This window comes from Stegastes partitus, unplaced genomic scaffold, assembly GCF_000690725.1.
Source record: "Stegastes partitus isolate 25-593 unplaced genomic scaffold, Stegastes_partitus-1.0.2 Scaffold1535, whole genome shotgun sequence".
Classification (NCBI taxonomy): Eukaryota; Metazoa; Chordata; class Actinopteri; family Pomacentridae; genus Stegastes; species Stegastes partitus.
In genome coordinates this window covers 95,392-110,639 of record NW_007579266.1, presented here as the reverse complement: position 1 = coordinate 110,639, position 15,248 = coordinate 95,392, and the positions used below count along the sequence as shown (strand labels likewise).

Here is a 15,248-nt window from a genome sequence, read left to right as displayed (position 1 = left end):
CAAACACGTTTAGGGTTCGAAAAAGAGAAAATAAGAAATAAGGAACAGAACGGTAACTTAAACAAGCACCGGTTCAACCAAGATGTGCAAAAAACCATCACTGAACACACAACATGTCGAACCTTGAAGCAGATACAGCAGCAGAAAACCACATCGAGATTAGCGGGTTAGCCTAAACTGATGCTGTGGAGCTGGATCACCATGGTAACTGATGCTGCGGAGCTAGATCACCATAGTAACCAATGCTGCGGAGCTAGATCACCATGGTAACTGATGGTGCAGAGCTAGATCTCCATGGTAACATCATGTTTAAATATATGACGTTTAACAGGTCAGCTGTGAGAAATAATCAGCTGCATCGATGTAAAATAAATATATTAACACACGATCAACAGTTTTCTACCAGCATTCCCGTCTTGCATCAGTGGTGAGTTTATATATCAGACTTTCTTGCAGGAAACAAGAAGAATAAAAACGAAATGCATATTTTAACCATTTTGTTTCATTTACAAACACATAATAGATGCTTTTGTTTTCAAACTGACCAAAAATAACAGAAAAACTACAGATTTCTGAACATTATTATTTATTGTACATGATCTGATTTCGCTCACTTTTGTCTGTAGCCATCCCTTAATAAGGCAGCAAAAGCCCTGCACATGCTATTTGAATTACTTAACTCCGCCCAGAACACGTGTGCGTACCTGTGATCGCAGCTTGGACGCTCTGGACAGCTTCATAATGGTGAGGTGGGGTTCGAACCCGCGACCGTCTCCCTGCAGAAGACCCTGATCCTCAAAGCGGCTCCGCAACAGCTCTGCAGCAGCAAAACACACAAAGACTTTTTTATTGATAAAAACAAAAAAAAGGTTCATTCCACGCCGATTAAACCAGATTTCAAAGTGTTTCCCGGTTCGCGTCATTTATTTTTTTTAAATCATCCAAAAACTTCTACTTAAACCTCGGAACCTTGCAAAGTCCTACAGCTTTACTCCAAATACTTTGAGTTATGAATTTTGAACCCCTGATGTTAAATCTTATAACTTCAGCGATTCTTTTAAAGCATCTCACCAACTGATTTATTTTACTGAACATCCCAGAAACCTCCAGGAAAAGCTGGAACTTACAATCATGTCAATATCTTTTGTGGAATTTTTTTTTTTTTTACAGAAATTAAAATAATAAAAATGTATAATTTAATATCAAAACAAAAAAATCTTTAATTTTCAAAACTTAACATCTCCATTGTCTTCAGTGGGTAGAAACAAGTCAAAATGTTATTTGGAGCTGCAGCTAAAATTAGCTTCAGAGCTAGAAAATGTATTTTTTAGGACATTTTAACAGTTTTTTTTTTCCAGTAAGGACCATTTTGATTTCTTTGAAACTCTTTAAAGGCAAAGTCTTCACATCCACTGAAAACATATTTAAAAATCAGACGAGTTGGCATGAAATGACCCAAAAGGACCGGTGTCGGTTTACCTAACGTAACCGGACACACTTCAAACCCGCGATAAAGAAACGAGGGAGAAGCTTTTCGGCCGCATATCGTTTAACCACAAAGAGACGGACTAAAGGAAGAAGGGCATCAACACTGCAAGGACACGTCTACGCCGAGGCGGTCGACGGGCTTCGGTATTTTTAGACGAGCGGCTCCACAGGGAGGGAAAGGTTAGTAGATAATCGATGGCAGCTCTGCAGAGTTCAGACACGACGACAGCAGAGTCCAGCTTTTTCCTTCCTTTGCTTGTTGCAGAACTGTTTTTGTTTTAATGAATGCCGCTTGTTAAAATACAACTTTTGCAGAGACGACACCACGTAAAGACGAGTCCACTGGTTGCTGAACTAATTTAACTATGTACCAACAGTTGTGGGTGTTTCTTCTGATAAACCGATTCGCTGTTTGATCCACTGAACCGTACACAAAGTCGATCAGTGTTTCCTCAAATGTCTTGTTTAGTCCACAAAGCTCAGAAATGATCCGTTCACTGCTCTAGAGGAGGAAATATTCACATTTAAGAAGCTGCGATCACATATTTTACAGTTTTTCTGAGTCGAAATCATTAAAATATCATCAAAACAGACGCAGATTAATTTAAGAATTGTTGCAGCTTTACAAAACATCCAATAAATACTGAAAAAAATGAACATTTTGTTTAAAGAAATACATAAATTATCCTTATATTTGTTAGAAATGAAAGCAAGGACTCAAAGCTGGACTGAAATCTACAATGATTTATCATTTACTTGACTAGTTGTCAGCTACTTTTATTATTGATTGAAGTCTTTTTTTAAGCTAAAAAGTCTAAATTGTCTGATTGCAGTTTCTAAAATATGATTTTTTTTTTGTTTTTTTTAAACAAAGATGAAAGCAATTTCTTTCACTGTATTTGAATATATCGCTCAAATTAGTGCAAACTTTAGATGTTTTATAGATCAATCAATCACTTGTCAACAATTAAGCTCTTTGGAAATTATTTAGACAAACAAGTTAATTGGTTTGAGTCATTTTTTTAAGGGAAAAAAAGTCTAAATTTTCAGATTCCAGCTTTTAAATCTGAATATTTTCAGTTTTTTTCCTCCTCTGTGACAGTAAACTGAATATTTTTGAGCTTTTTGGACATTTTTCACCATCTTCTGACTCTTTACATGACAGAAAACTGATCAAATCAGCTAATTAATCGATGGAAATCTTCTTTATCCTGCTCATTTATAATAATACAAATACACAACTTTATTAATATCATGGCTGCCAACAGAGAGGTCAAACACTGTAAATGCAAATTAGCTTTAACTGCTGCAGGTTTATTTTTTTAATGTGAGAACCCAGCACCATGCTGGTAGTCTGGTCAATGATCTGATGAGACTTTCATGCATTTCCAGCTAATAATCCTCTAAGATTTTGCCACCAGACGGACAGAAACAAGAGAAAAAACATCTGATAGCGAAAAGCAATTATGTGGAAACTTGTCACCGGCGGCTGTGTCTCTGTAAAAGATTAGCTTGTTGTGTTTTGTCTGTTTATATGAAGCCCTGAGGAGAGAAAATACAACAAAAACAACTTCCTTTTGGGATTTGTCTCAGCTTGGCCAACACTAAAAACACCAAATCTATGATCCCAAACCTTCCACCGCTGCCACACGGTTTAATACGAACACACAAATCTCCCAGAGCAAGACGCAAACACTTTGCACATTAACAAGTGAAAATCCCTCATTTCCTGCACGCGTCTGCTGCATGTTTCCCGTTCAGGCGGCATGTCGGAGGGGAAATGGACGGCATTAAGCAAATGAGAGCTCGTTTACCGTGTGTGTGTGTGTGTGTGTGTGTGTGTGTGTGTGTGTGATGCAGGAGTGATGGAGCGGGAATCCTCTTAGAAATGTTGGCTTCATAAGCAACACGAAAACAAGCACGCAAATGATTCTACGTCCTGACACGTCAAAGAGGGAAAAGTCAGAAAGAAAGCAAGAAGACGCTAAACGTGCTGCATTCAGGTGAATTTTTATGCTCCAGTTTGTGCATCTGTATCGCTTCACCTGCATGTAACGTTATAGCGGCTTTTCAAAATAAAGGTCGTCTGCTGCTTTCACGTTCTGATCGAGGAGGACAAATTAAACGTGAGGAAATATTCAGCAACTAAATTTCCTGCGTTCTTGAGATTTTTAAATTTTTTTTGCACCAATTTGTGCCTTTTCTGCATCTGTATCGTCGCAGCAGTTTTTCAAAATAAAGGTCGTCTGCTGCTTTCATGTTCTGATGGTCTTCAGCTGTTAAATTAATTGCAAACTGTTTTCATAATCAATTAATCGGTTTCTAAATCCTAATATTTTTCCCACTATAACAGTAAACTGAACAGATTTTTTTTAGGAACTGGACTTTTTTTTTAACCGTTTTTTGACTTTTTTTTTTTTTAAACCAAACAACTAAAGAGGTAATTATAATAATAATAATAATAATAATAATAATAATAATAATAATAAGAACAATTATTAAGATAATTAAGAATGTAATAAGTGAATAATTCTAATTTTTTAAAACATTTTTAAGAATAAAACGGTGAATATTTTCTGGTTTCTTTAACAGAAAAACTGAACATCTTTGCGTTGTGGGAAACACTGACTTTCACCATTTTCTTGCATTTCAGACACCAAACAACTGATCGAGAACTTAGCAGATAAATTCATCAACAATGAAAATCTTCTTCTTTATGCAGCTTTTGCTCGTTCATGACAGCAAACCGAATATCTTTAGGTTGATATTTGAGCAGGATGTTTGTCATTTCAGGCTCCTCATCACCATTTCTTGGCATTTCAGAGACTAAAACGATGAGTGTTTCAGTCTGAGCAGGACTCCGGCTCATAAAGCTCCCGTAAAGACAATAACAACAATCGATATCTACGTCCTAAGCGGCGTTAGGAGGAACGAGGACTCTGCCACTGACCTGCCAGGCTGTCCAGAGTGCGTCGGTGCCGTCCGGCCGTCAGCCCCACGAACACCACCTCCCTCCTGAAGTGGCCGATCCCGGAGAAGGGCAGCACCAGGTCCCTCCCACCCAGCAGCTCGGCCAGCGACGGCTCGACCCGAGCCAGCACGGCGGCCGCCCTGGAGGGGGGGGACACAGCACACTTAATCCTCCTCGTCAGATTACATAACGACAGAATCTAGCCATCGCTAATGACACCATCTTCTTCTTGGTGTAGATTAAGAGCATAACACGGAACATCTGCTGCTTCCTGCTGAAACCTGAGAGCGTCAATCTGAAATATTAATACGTCTGTTTGTGGGGAGACATTTGCTTAAAACGCTATAAATCATGTGGGTTTTTTCTCACTAAGATCTAAATAATCACTATTAATCCCTGTGAGACTGCTTTCAGGGTAATTTCACTTCCTTTACTTCTAATCCTGCTCATCATGAGGTCCTATTGATGCTCTCTGGTGGGTGAAGGAGATCTCACAGCAGCAGATCCAAAGCTTTGGAATAAAAAAAAAATCATGAAGTACAACAAACGTCTAGTTTGTGAAGCCCTGTGTTTACAAATAGAAGTAATGTTGGTGATCCTGACTGACCTAAAAGTCTGATTTAAGGTCAGTTAGTGAGAAAAAACAGGTTTTATGTCCTTTTACACAGCGTACAATCGTCCTCACATGTACTCATGTACCCTCCCAGTGAAGAAGGAAAATAAACAGCTGTAAATAAATAATAAAATATAAATAATAAACAAGTTGAAATCGACAAAAAGCAATAATAAATAAAAAATGTAATAAATATCATGACGTTGCTTTTGAATTTGTGGTTCAACTGAAATACAGAAAAAAAGTTTAGTTTTTAAAAATTATTCTTTTCCACCAAAATTCAAAAGCAACGCCTCATTTCACTAAATTATAATTTAGCAAATTTTTATTTATTATTACTTTTATCAGTTTCTAGTTATTTGAGTGACTGTTGTGGATTTTTTTTTCTTTAATGATGAATACATCTGAGTTTTTCCGATCGAGGCCTGATGCTACGAGCCCACAGGGGCCAAAATTTGCCAAATTTGCACAAAGTTGAAGTCGAGTCAATTTTATGCAAATGAGCTTGAGGGGCGTTTCGCTGCACAATGAACAGAGAATAGACGGATGCTGTGGATACGTAGCATGAGGCAGCTCGGACAAGAGCGTGGTCGTGTGCAAACTGTGCAACGATAAGACAAAAAGCTTTAAAATGTTGAATATAAACGCTACGATTGAGTTTGCACTGATCTGTGAATGTGGCAGACGGATGAAAAATGCACAAAATAAACATTTTTGTGTTTAAGTTTATGTCCGTTCATTGATTCAGTCGTCAACTGACATTTATTTAAATTGGAAAACTTTGCTTAATGTGTGAAATATTGCTAAACGCGGTTAATTAATTACAAAGCGTCCAATTAATTAGCTAATTTTTTTTTTTTTATCGAGTCCCGCTGCTAATTTAAACACGACCTGGTCTGACTCATAATACAGGACATCACTTTAATTTTTGGCCAAATCACGGTGAAATGGATGCTCCTGGTTGAACATTCTCTGTGATGAACACCAGCAGATTAATCTGTGTTCCATCAGCAAACCGACGACTTCTGCGTCACCAGAGCTGGATGCAGGTCGGGTTCCCGTGGCAACGAGATGCACCAACAGGTATGCAGATGTTTATGTAGTTTTGTTTTTCAGACATCGCGTGAATATGTGCAGCTGCTCCGCTTCCAATCCGTTCTGATCATTTCAATGTAAAATAACGAGGATCGAATGATTTAATGTGCAGCAAGTACGAGCTGAACATGTTGATTTATGGTTAATTCAGGCTAAAGAGGCTGCAGGTACAACTCTACACATATATGCTATAAAGAGAAACAACACTACTACAAGCTCATCTAGCGTCTGCATTTCTGTGTGTTCGCTCCATCGACTCACAGGTCCACCTGCTCCTGGTCGGCCAGGTGAGTGACCAGCAGCGTGATGTGGAGCGTCGGGACGGGGATCATGGCTTTGGCCAGCCGGGGCTCCTGCTGCAGCACCGCCTCCTGGACCTCCGTCACCGCCGAGCTTATCTGTCATCGGACAAATTCACAAAGTCAGCGGGAGGTCCGACAGCTGCCGTCTCACCTTCAGCATCAGAACTGCGCTTCCAGGATCTGCCTGAGCACTTCAGACACCTCAGTGGATGAAGACGAGGAGGTAAATAGATGCTCTGTCAGAGGAGCTTTGTGGTAAATCGGTGTTCACAGGTGGTTGAGTTTTGTTGTTTCTGGCCCCAGATCAGGTGTCAAACACTCATCGGCACACTGGAGGGAACTTATTACCGTGTTCTCCACAAAATATTTCATGTAACAGTTCATTTTGATTTCATCTCATGAGTCGAGTCTTTCGTTACAGCTGACAGAGTGAAGCTATCGTCACCATAAACAGATAAATAAGAAAAAATATGGAGTAAGTAGAAACAAACATGAAGAAAATGAAAATGCAAAAAGGAAGCAAAAATGTCCCGTGTGATAAAATCTAAATTAAAAATGTGCTCGGCCAATTTACTACAATTTCTCATCATTTTGCAAAAGCAGAGAACGAAGACGAACAATGAAACCTGAAATAATAATTTGGTAAAACGTCCGATAGAAGAATTCCCTCAGTCAGGTGTGCAGCAGCTCCTCACCTGGCTGTTGGTGATGGGGATGGAGACGAAGTAGTTTGGTCGCTGGTTCTCTTTCTTTTTCTTCTTCTTGTCGCCGTCGTCGTCGCTGTCCACCGGCCCTCCGCTGTCCACTCGCTTTCGCTTCGTCTTCTTCTGGGCCGACTCTGGGTTTGGGACTGCAGGTGAAGGGAAAACATTAAACTTAAATCAAAACCTAATGATCAGGCTCTCAACCTTTTAAAAATAAACGGAACTTAGACTTAGAATCATAATCTTAAGCGTGCTCGTACAGCCGAGAGCCTTCCACGTGGTGGGGCTGGTCAGAGCAAACGGAAGCTCGGACATTAAGTTCTCAGAAGCATCGGCCGACTTGAGCTTCTTCTTCATCAGCTTCCTCTTCTCTCTCCTCGTCTTCCTCTTTGTCGTCTTCTCATCTGAACCTGAAGGACCTGCTGCATAAAACATAAAACACAACCTGTGTTATATATTGTATGTAAATGTGTAACGTGCAGAAACTGGACTCAGACTAAAAGCTCAGAGGAAAACAAAAGAGGTCGACTCGATATTTACATCCAATATTCAGCATTTTTCTAATTATCACTGATCTTATTTGACAATCGTGACACAGGTTACAGGGCGGAATCGAACCGCCGACCTTCCAATCAATGACCGACTCGCTCTACACCTGAGCCACAGCCAATTCTAAATCATCCATAGGTTGTCTGTCTCTAAGTGTAGCCCTGTGATAGACTGGTTACCTGTCCAGGTGAACCTGCCTTCACCCTGAGTCAGCTGGGATAGGCTCCGGCCACCATGACCCTGGTGAGGATTAAGGTGTAGAGATGATGGATGGATTTTTCGACAATCATTTATCGGTATCCTAACTTCATCAGGTTTTTTCAGGAAGTTGATTTTCATCATTTTCAAACACGTTATTGCACCTTTACACACATGTTGGTGAAGAACTTGTTTGGTGATGATTCAGTTGGCAGGTTTGTGAACTCTCTCATAAAATGCCGTGACTACATCCATCTTTAGTATTTTGTTATACAAAATACCGACAACAGACCTCACCTTCAAAATAACTTTTGACAATAAAAACAAAAGGCTGTAAATCAAAGTGTGAGCTTGAGAAGAACCACCTCCACGTGGATGCACACAGAGCATGAACTGTACTGAGATGAGCCGAAAGCAAGCAGAGAAGTACAACAACAACACGCTGATAATTACCTGCAAACACCATCTGACACAAATATGAATCCATCTTCTTCACTGGCTTCTATGTAATTGCAAAGACACTTATTTTACTGTTATTTTCTATCCACATCGAGCCACGTGAAGCATGTGATTATCTGCTGTCTGCCACGCTGCTGGTGACATTTAATCTGCTGGTTTGTGGGCCGATTTGGAAACTGTGTGCAAACATCTAGCCGGAGCAGAGTGGCACTGGACCCCAGAGTTCAATGCTGACGAACCCGCTCATTATCTCAGACGGTTAGTTTTACTCACCACAAACAGACGAGGCCTCCGGAGCCTTCTGGACCTCCATGCCGAGCACCTCCTCCTCTTCCTCTCGTCCAGCCAGGCTTTCGCCGCCGCCTTCGTCGTCTCCTTCATCAGAGGCGACCCCAGACGTCTCTCTTCCATAAGAAACGCAGGCTGGCTGCATGTCAGGCAGCGTCAGCGGACACACCGAGGGTTCTGCTGCAGCCTGAGATCAATGAGGTTATCATTTATTGATGGATTAATCATGTGTCAGTGATCAGTTATGCAGTGGAGTCATTTGTGCTGACTTGTGCTGATTAGGATGTGCAGCTGAAACCAGAAGTTTTCCAATTAAGAAAAGTTTGGAGTATGAATATTGAATAAAACATTGTTCCCTGTTCGGACCGGTTTCCATGGACGGGCAACTGTAAAGCTCATATTATCTGTAGAACAGTGATATTTCTGTTCAGTTCCTCACCTGAAGCCTGAACAGGTGTGCAGACGGCTGGACTCTCTGCAGCTGACAGGTGGATGCAGGATGCAGCCTCCTGACCGACACCACAGGAACTCTCTGTGAACTTTTCAAACACTTGGACCTGAGGCTCAGCAGGAGGCGGCCGAGGATCATGACACACTTTACAAACTTTAGCTAAACTGGAGATAATATAAGCGCTGAAAAGAAAGAAAAATATAATCCCCCATCTCTCTGTAGAAATCAACAATGTGCAGAGACACTTTAACCTGACCTCACACCTGTTCAGCCACGATGCACCACATCTGCTGGCCTACACACCTGTTGGCAGGTACAAGGAGGACTGTGCTACAACCTGAAATAAAACACAACTATCACACCTATCCAACAACCACTAACATTTCATACTTTACTCCTGAGCATCACCTGACTGTCTGAAGCTGACAGGTGGATGTGAGGTGCAGCTTCCTCACTGACATTAACTGTCTGTAAACTTTATGAGGCTCAGCAGGAGCACAACTTTCTGATCACCTTTAGCTAACTGAGGCTAACAGCCGGCTAGTTAAGCAGACGCTAACTGCAGCTAAAATACTGCGCTTAAAAAACAAACTATTAGCCCAAAACTCGTTCCAGATGCATAGAGACGGACTGCACTTTACCTTCCTGCAGCTGACACCTGTTGACGTGAAGCTGAAGCTCAACAGCAGCATGAAGCACAAACGTGACAAACTTCAGCTAACCGTGGCTAACAGCTGGCTAGCTAAGGGGACGCTAAGGCTAACTGCAGCTAAAATGCTTGCTTAAAAGCAAAAAAAAGAATTCTCCAGGAATGAGAAATGTGTAGACACAGATGTCACCTGGCCTCTGTGCGGCTCACACCTGTTGACATGAAGCTGAAGCTCAGCAGCAGCATGAAGCACAAGCCTGACAAACTTCAGCTAACCGAGGCTAACAGCTGGCTAGCTAAGGGGACGCGAAAGCTAGCTGTAGCTAAAATGCAGCTCTTGCAAACAAAATATGAGCCGAAACTCTCTCGCCAAGAAATAACAAACGCACAGAGACAGACTGCACTTCACGTGCCTGCAGCTCACACCTGTTGAAATGAATCAAACATGCTGCATTGAGCTACACAGCTGTTAGCCGCTAGCCACCCCAACGCAGCTGTACAGCTAACTAGCGAACTGATCGTCTTGGTAATTTGTCAGAAATGCTGTTGGCCAGGAAGGCTTTTTGGTAGTAATCTTTGTGAGGAAAAACAGAGCCGTCATTTGGAGATAATTTCGCTCCACGATGCTAACAGCTAGCAGCTTCGGGATGTAAACAATGTCAGCGCCACTGATGTTTCACAATAAAAGCACCGTGGACCTTTAAACACGTATTTTGGATAAAAGTGATTCTTAACGTTAAATATTCAAATAGGTTGTAATACATATTTCTAAAACATAAAAATGAAGAAAAATAGGCCACTACGTTGGACTTTATTCATACATAGTGAACACTAAATAGTTAATTCATCTCTTCCTGTGTTCTTACAGGAGTTTTCACTGTTATACACTTTTTACATATTTTCATATTTCTTGGCTATGTTACTGTTTTACTCAATTTTAATTATTCTGTAAGAAAAAATGCACTCCTTGTTCAATTTTTGCAACTTTTGGATTTATCTAATTTAATTAATTCAACTTTTATTCTGTTGCATTTTGTATTTTAAATGACAAGATACAATAAAGTCATGTGTGATGAGGTGAGCTGTGTTTAACTCAATAATTATCCTTAACATAGGAATGAATGGACATATGTTTGTATACAAGTCACATCTGTGCAGCATACAATAAAAAAAAAACACATTCCAAGATTATTAAAAATGGACTGCAGACACCATGATGACATTCTGATTAACTGTTTATTCAAAATCATGCTTAACGATTGTACATCAAAGTACAGAGCAAAACTGCACAATTACAACAAGAATGTATACTGTATAATTACATGGTATAATTCATTTATGTTTTTACTCGTTAATAGAAACTGTGTTGTGTTTCTGGCACCAGTAATTCCTAAAACACAAGTTACACAACAGCTTTAGCACAAATACCTGGAGCTGCACACGGAGCTCAGCCTTTTTATTACACCAGTGTCGGGTCTAATTTTGCCAAGAAGGAAAACATTTGGTTTCTGTGATCATTACATTTAAATATTTCCACCTTGTGGCTGTATGTTCCACTGCTGACGTAGTCCATGATACATTATTTAACTTATAGCGTGCTGAACTGAAATCCTTCTATCATTATCACAACCAACATCAGTACTTCTAGCTAACAGGCCACCAACTGGGCAAACTTTAGCGTTTCACATATTTTTACGACCATCAAAAACAAAAGTCGCTGTTGTCGCCTCCACCAGGATAACTACCAGTCATGCTGCTTTTATCCTGAGCATCAGCACTGGTGGAATTATGTGAATGAATCTGCAGTAACTTGGCTCGAATCTCAGAAACAGCAGTGGCATTTTCTTGACACGTCAGAAATCCGCGACTCTCATGGAAGAAAACATTGAGGTGCAACACAACGTTTGTGTACTCATCCCATGTTCTCAGATGTGTCACGTATCTGGGCTCGTATGAGTGGTGCATCAGCACCAGGATGATGGGTTTATCACCTGCACCTGTGGAGACCAAGAGAGACGACGGAGCATGAGACAGGCAGGATTTTGAGCTTAAAGTTACTTTAAAAAAATTCTATTTCTTTAAACGGTAAACAAACACATTCATACACATTAAGGCTTTCATTTTGGCTTTTAATGGAACCCTCTGAACTCCAAGCAGTTCTGGGGCATTATTTCCTGACTGTGGCTCATTTTCACTGCAACACAAAGTCCTGCACCTCTGTGGAAACTGTGCATCCACGAAGAAGGAGGGAGGAACTCAAAAATGTCTACAAATGACTCGACTAGGAAACTTCAGAAGAAATTTTGACGGTGCCAATGCAGCTTCCTCCGTCCTGCTACGATTAGACAGAAGGCATCATTTATGTCGGTGCATTTTATTTTGAACATACTTATCCCTGGTAAGACTTCTGTAACATTTCAGGACTTTTATTTTGATACTGTTGTGTACCTTGATACATCTTTATTTCAGCTAACTAGGGGCTTTTATTTTGAAGAGCCCACATACATGATCTTTCTTTCCTTAGTCTTGCTACAGTGGTGCTCCATTGCAACTGAACTACCTTTTGTGTCATTTCCATTCAATGTGAGCTGGATGACAGAACACTTCTTGTACCTTTTACATCATCCATGGCTGCCGTGACGTCCGTGGCGACACGTGATGCAATCGGGCAGAAGACGAAGACGATCTGAAAGTCCTGATTGCATTCCTCAAGCTGAAGCTCATTACCCTGAAATGTAATCTTTAATTGGTCCATCAGCTGTTGATGTGAGTCAAGTGTTTTACCACTGACAACCATCCGGTATTTCACTGTGGCGACAGAAAGAAAAACAGTTTGGAACCGTCACAGCTTTTTACGAGAGCTGAGTGAAGCAGATTAAAATGATTTATGAAGACAAAATAGTTTTGCCACAAATTACCAAGAAGTTAGCTGGAAAAAAATCAGCCTCTTAGGGTGAAAAACAGAAGTTTTGTGGTTGGTGGAACATCAGAGTAGATAAAAACACTGAAGATTTTTGACCAGATTTGCACCATTAAATAACTGGTTTCTATTGTTCTATCAAAGCAGAGGTGTATCGCTGTCACTGTGTGAATGACCCGTATATGTCATTTAAATGTGATGGGAAATTAAGTTAGTCTTACTTTTTGATCTTCCAAAATTTAAATGTCTATCTGTTTGGTTCGGGGGGTGAACCTTCTGACCTCTGGGTTCTGACGGTGTATCTGGTGAAGAGTCACATAAAAAGGCATTAGAGCAATGTAAGATCATCTCAAGAAGAGACTTTCATAATGAGATGTAAGGAAATCTTAAAGTGCAGGAGTCTTATTTGGTGTGTAATGAAGGTCGAGGGTCTGGAAAGTGAGATTTACCACGTGATCCTTGTGGATCAGTTTGGTTCTTGTCACGCCCCATTGGACCAGGGGTGGCTGAGGTGGTGGATTTAGGTCCTGTTGGGTACAAAGACAGAGTGAACTTACTGACTCAAAACCTTGTATAAAAATCAACTACTTATAATATCTAAGTTTATACGTAACTTATTATAATTTAGAAAATAATCCTCTTTGTTGCCGAAATGCAGACATTTGATATGTAATTATAATGTGAAAGTGTTACATTGTTGAACTTAATTATGACCCTGCGAGGCTTCCATAGGTTCGTAAACGCAGCCACGAAGAAGAATGTTTGCAGAAGTGTTGTGTTCTGTCATAATAAACGAGCGGGCGGCGGAGCAATACGGTAGTTTTACCGAGAATTAAGAGCCAAGACAACAGAACTCGAAAGACTTAAAGAAATGAAGATAGCCACGACAAGCTCCTTGTTGATGGTCATCAGTTTGGTCATTGTCAAGCTCCACTGGACCACTGGTGCATGTTTGATACAGGATGATGCAGTTATTGACTCCACATCTTATGAAATTAGAAGTCGGGCGTTGCACTTTACATCCATGTCACCCCCGAGGATGAACCAGACTGGTGGAGATCCTCAACTCTCCTCCTGATATCTCGGCTGATTTCTTTAGATTTTCCACGTTGTCACAAAAGGCAGCAGTGTGTTTGAGGTGTGCCTTAAAATACATCCACAGGTGTGCCTCCAATTAACTCAGATGTCGTCAGTTAACCAATCAGAAGCTTCCAAAGCCATGACATCATCATCTGGGCTTTCCCAAGTAGTGTGAAGGCATCTTAGTGGATGTAAACTTCTGACGATTAAATTACTATAAAACTCTCTCTCTCATTATTCTGCCGTTTAGCAAATAGAAGTAATGTTGGTAATCCTAACTGACCTGAAACAGGAAACGTTTAGTCTGATTTAATGTCAGATAGTGAGAAAAAAAAAAGGTTTGATGTCTTTTTATACAGTGGATGTAAACATCATGTTTCAACTGTACTTTCATAAACTCACCTCCCTTGGTGAACTGTGAAATCCAGCCAAAAAATATGCCTGTTGGAAAAAACATTATATGATTACAGGCTTTAAGTCTTTTTTGATTAGTAACAGAACATAAATATAACTAATCTCATTTACGTGACACTGGAGCTGAATTATAAAGAACGTTTGATTGATGAACAAACACTACGATGAGAACATTGTACGGGTCATTCCTCCTCAGTTCACCAAGTTTAAAAAATTCATTTAAAGTGGTGAACACTGATCGTGTTGATCATGTGTAGCATCTGGGCTCCATGAGTAAAACATGATTTGTTGAGTTAAAACTTCCTGGAGAAGGTGGGGTCATGCTGGTTTTTACATCCACTTCTGTGGATCAATGTTTGAAGGGCCATAAGTTCCAGTCACAGGGACAGAAATCAGCCTCTTAGGGTGAAAAATAAAGACAATACAGACAAAACATTGAAGTTTGTTGACCAAATTTGTACCATTATGTAACTGGTTTATATCGTTCTATCAAAGTAGAGGTGTACCGCTGTCACTGTGTGAATGACCCGTATATGCCATTTCAGTGTTATGTGAAATTAAGTTAGTCTACTTATTGATTTTCCAAAATTGAAAGATGTATTGGTTTGGCTGTGGAAGGGCACCTTCTTACCTCTGGGTTCTGACGGTACAGGTGCACCTGGTAAAGAGTCACATAAAAAGGCACTAAAGCAATTTAAAATCAACTCAAGAAGAGACTTTCATCGTGAGATGTAAGGAAATCTTAAAGCGCAGGAGTCTTATTTGGTGTGTAATGAAGGTCGAGGGTCAGGATAGTGAGATGTACCACGTGTTCCTTGTGGAAAAATTTGTGCGCATTTACTGACTCAAAACCTTGTATATCATCTTTTGTTTGAGTTAAATTAGAATCTTACAGCAAATCCTGCAAAATAAACATGGTCATGAGGGTAAAGAAAATGAAACTTACCCTGAGCTGCTTGTTGATGGTCATGAGTTTGGTAGTTGACAGTCTTCATTGGACCACTGGTGGCTGAGGTGGTTGATTCAGATCCTGTCGGGTACAATGACAGAGTACATTTACTGATTCA

General features: G+C 40.3%; 2 protein-coding genes across 3 annotated transcripts in view; both read right to left on the bottom strand.

Annotated features, from left to right (window-relative positions):
* Window positions 1–10,007, bottom strand: part of akap7 (A-kinase anchoring protein 7) — a 68,586-nt gene extending 58,579 nt beyond the window's left edge. For both annotated transcript variants that reach the window (XM_008300405.1, XM_008300406.1), the window contains exons 1-7: window positions 9,107–10,007; window positions 8,653–8,854; window positions 7,434–7,595; window positions 7,165–7,319; window positions 6,429–6,565; window positions 4,439–4,599; window positions 705–817 (exon numbers count right to left, since the gene is read on the bottom strand). In XM_008300405.1, coding sequence (XP_008298627.1) covers window positions 705–817; window positions 4,439–4,599; window positions 6,429–6,565; window positions 7,165–7,319; window positions 7,434–7,595; window positions 8,653–8,854; window positions 9,107–9,256 — 1,080 coding nt within the window. In that variant the 5' untranslated portion in view covers window positions 9,257–10,007. The remainder of the gene's footprint in view (window positions 1–704; window positions 818–4,438; window positions 4,600–6,428; window positions 6,566–7,164; window positions 7,320–7,433; window positions 7,596–8,652; window positions 8,855–9,106) is intronic.
* Window positions 10,008–10,984: 977 nt separating this feature from the next.
* LOC103371168 (uncharacterized) overlaps window positions 10,985–15,248 on the bottom strand; it is a 5,727-nt gene continuing 1,463 nt past the window's right edge. Inside the window, exons 3-9 of the mRNA XM_008300404.1 lie at window positions 15,128–15,211; window positions 14,813–14,839; window positions 14,170–14,208; window positions 13,137–13,214; window positions 12,909–12,989; window positions 12,381–12,575; window positions 10,985–11,764 (exon numbers count right to left, since the gene is read on the bottom strand). Coding sequence (XP_008298626.1) covers window positions 11,469–11,764; window positions 12,381–12,575; window positions 12,909–12,989; window positions 13,137–13,214; window positions 14,170–14,208; window positions 14,813–14,839; window positions 15,128–15,211 — 800 coding nt within the window. The 3' untranslated portion in view covers window positions 10,985–11,468. The remainder of the gene's footprint in view (window positions 11,765–12,380; window positions 12,576–12,908; window positions 12,990–13,136; window positions 13,215–14,169; window positions 14,209–14,812; window positions 14,840–15,127; window positions 15,212–15,248) is intronic.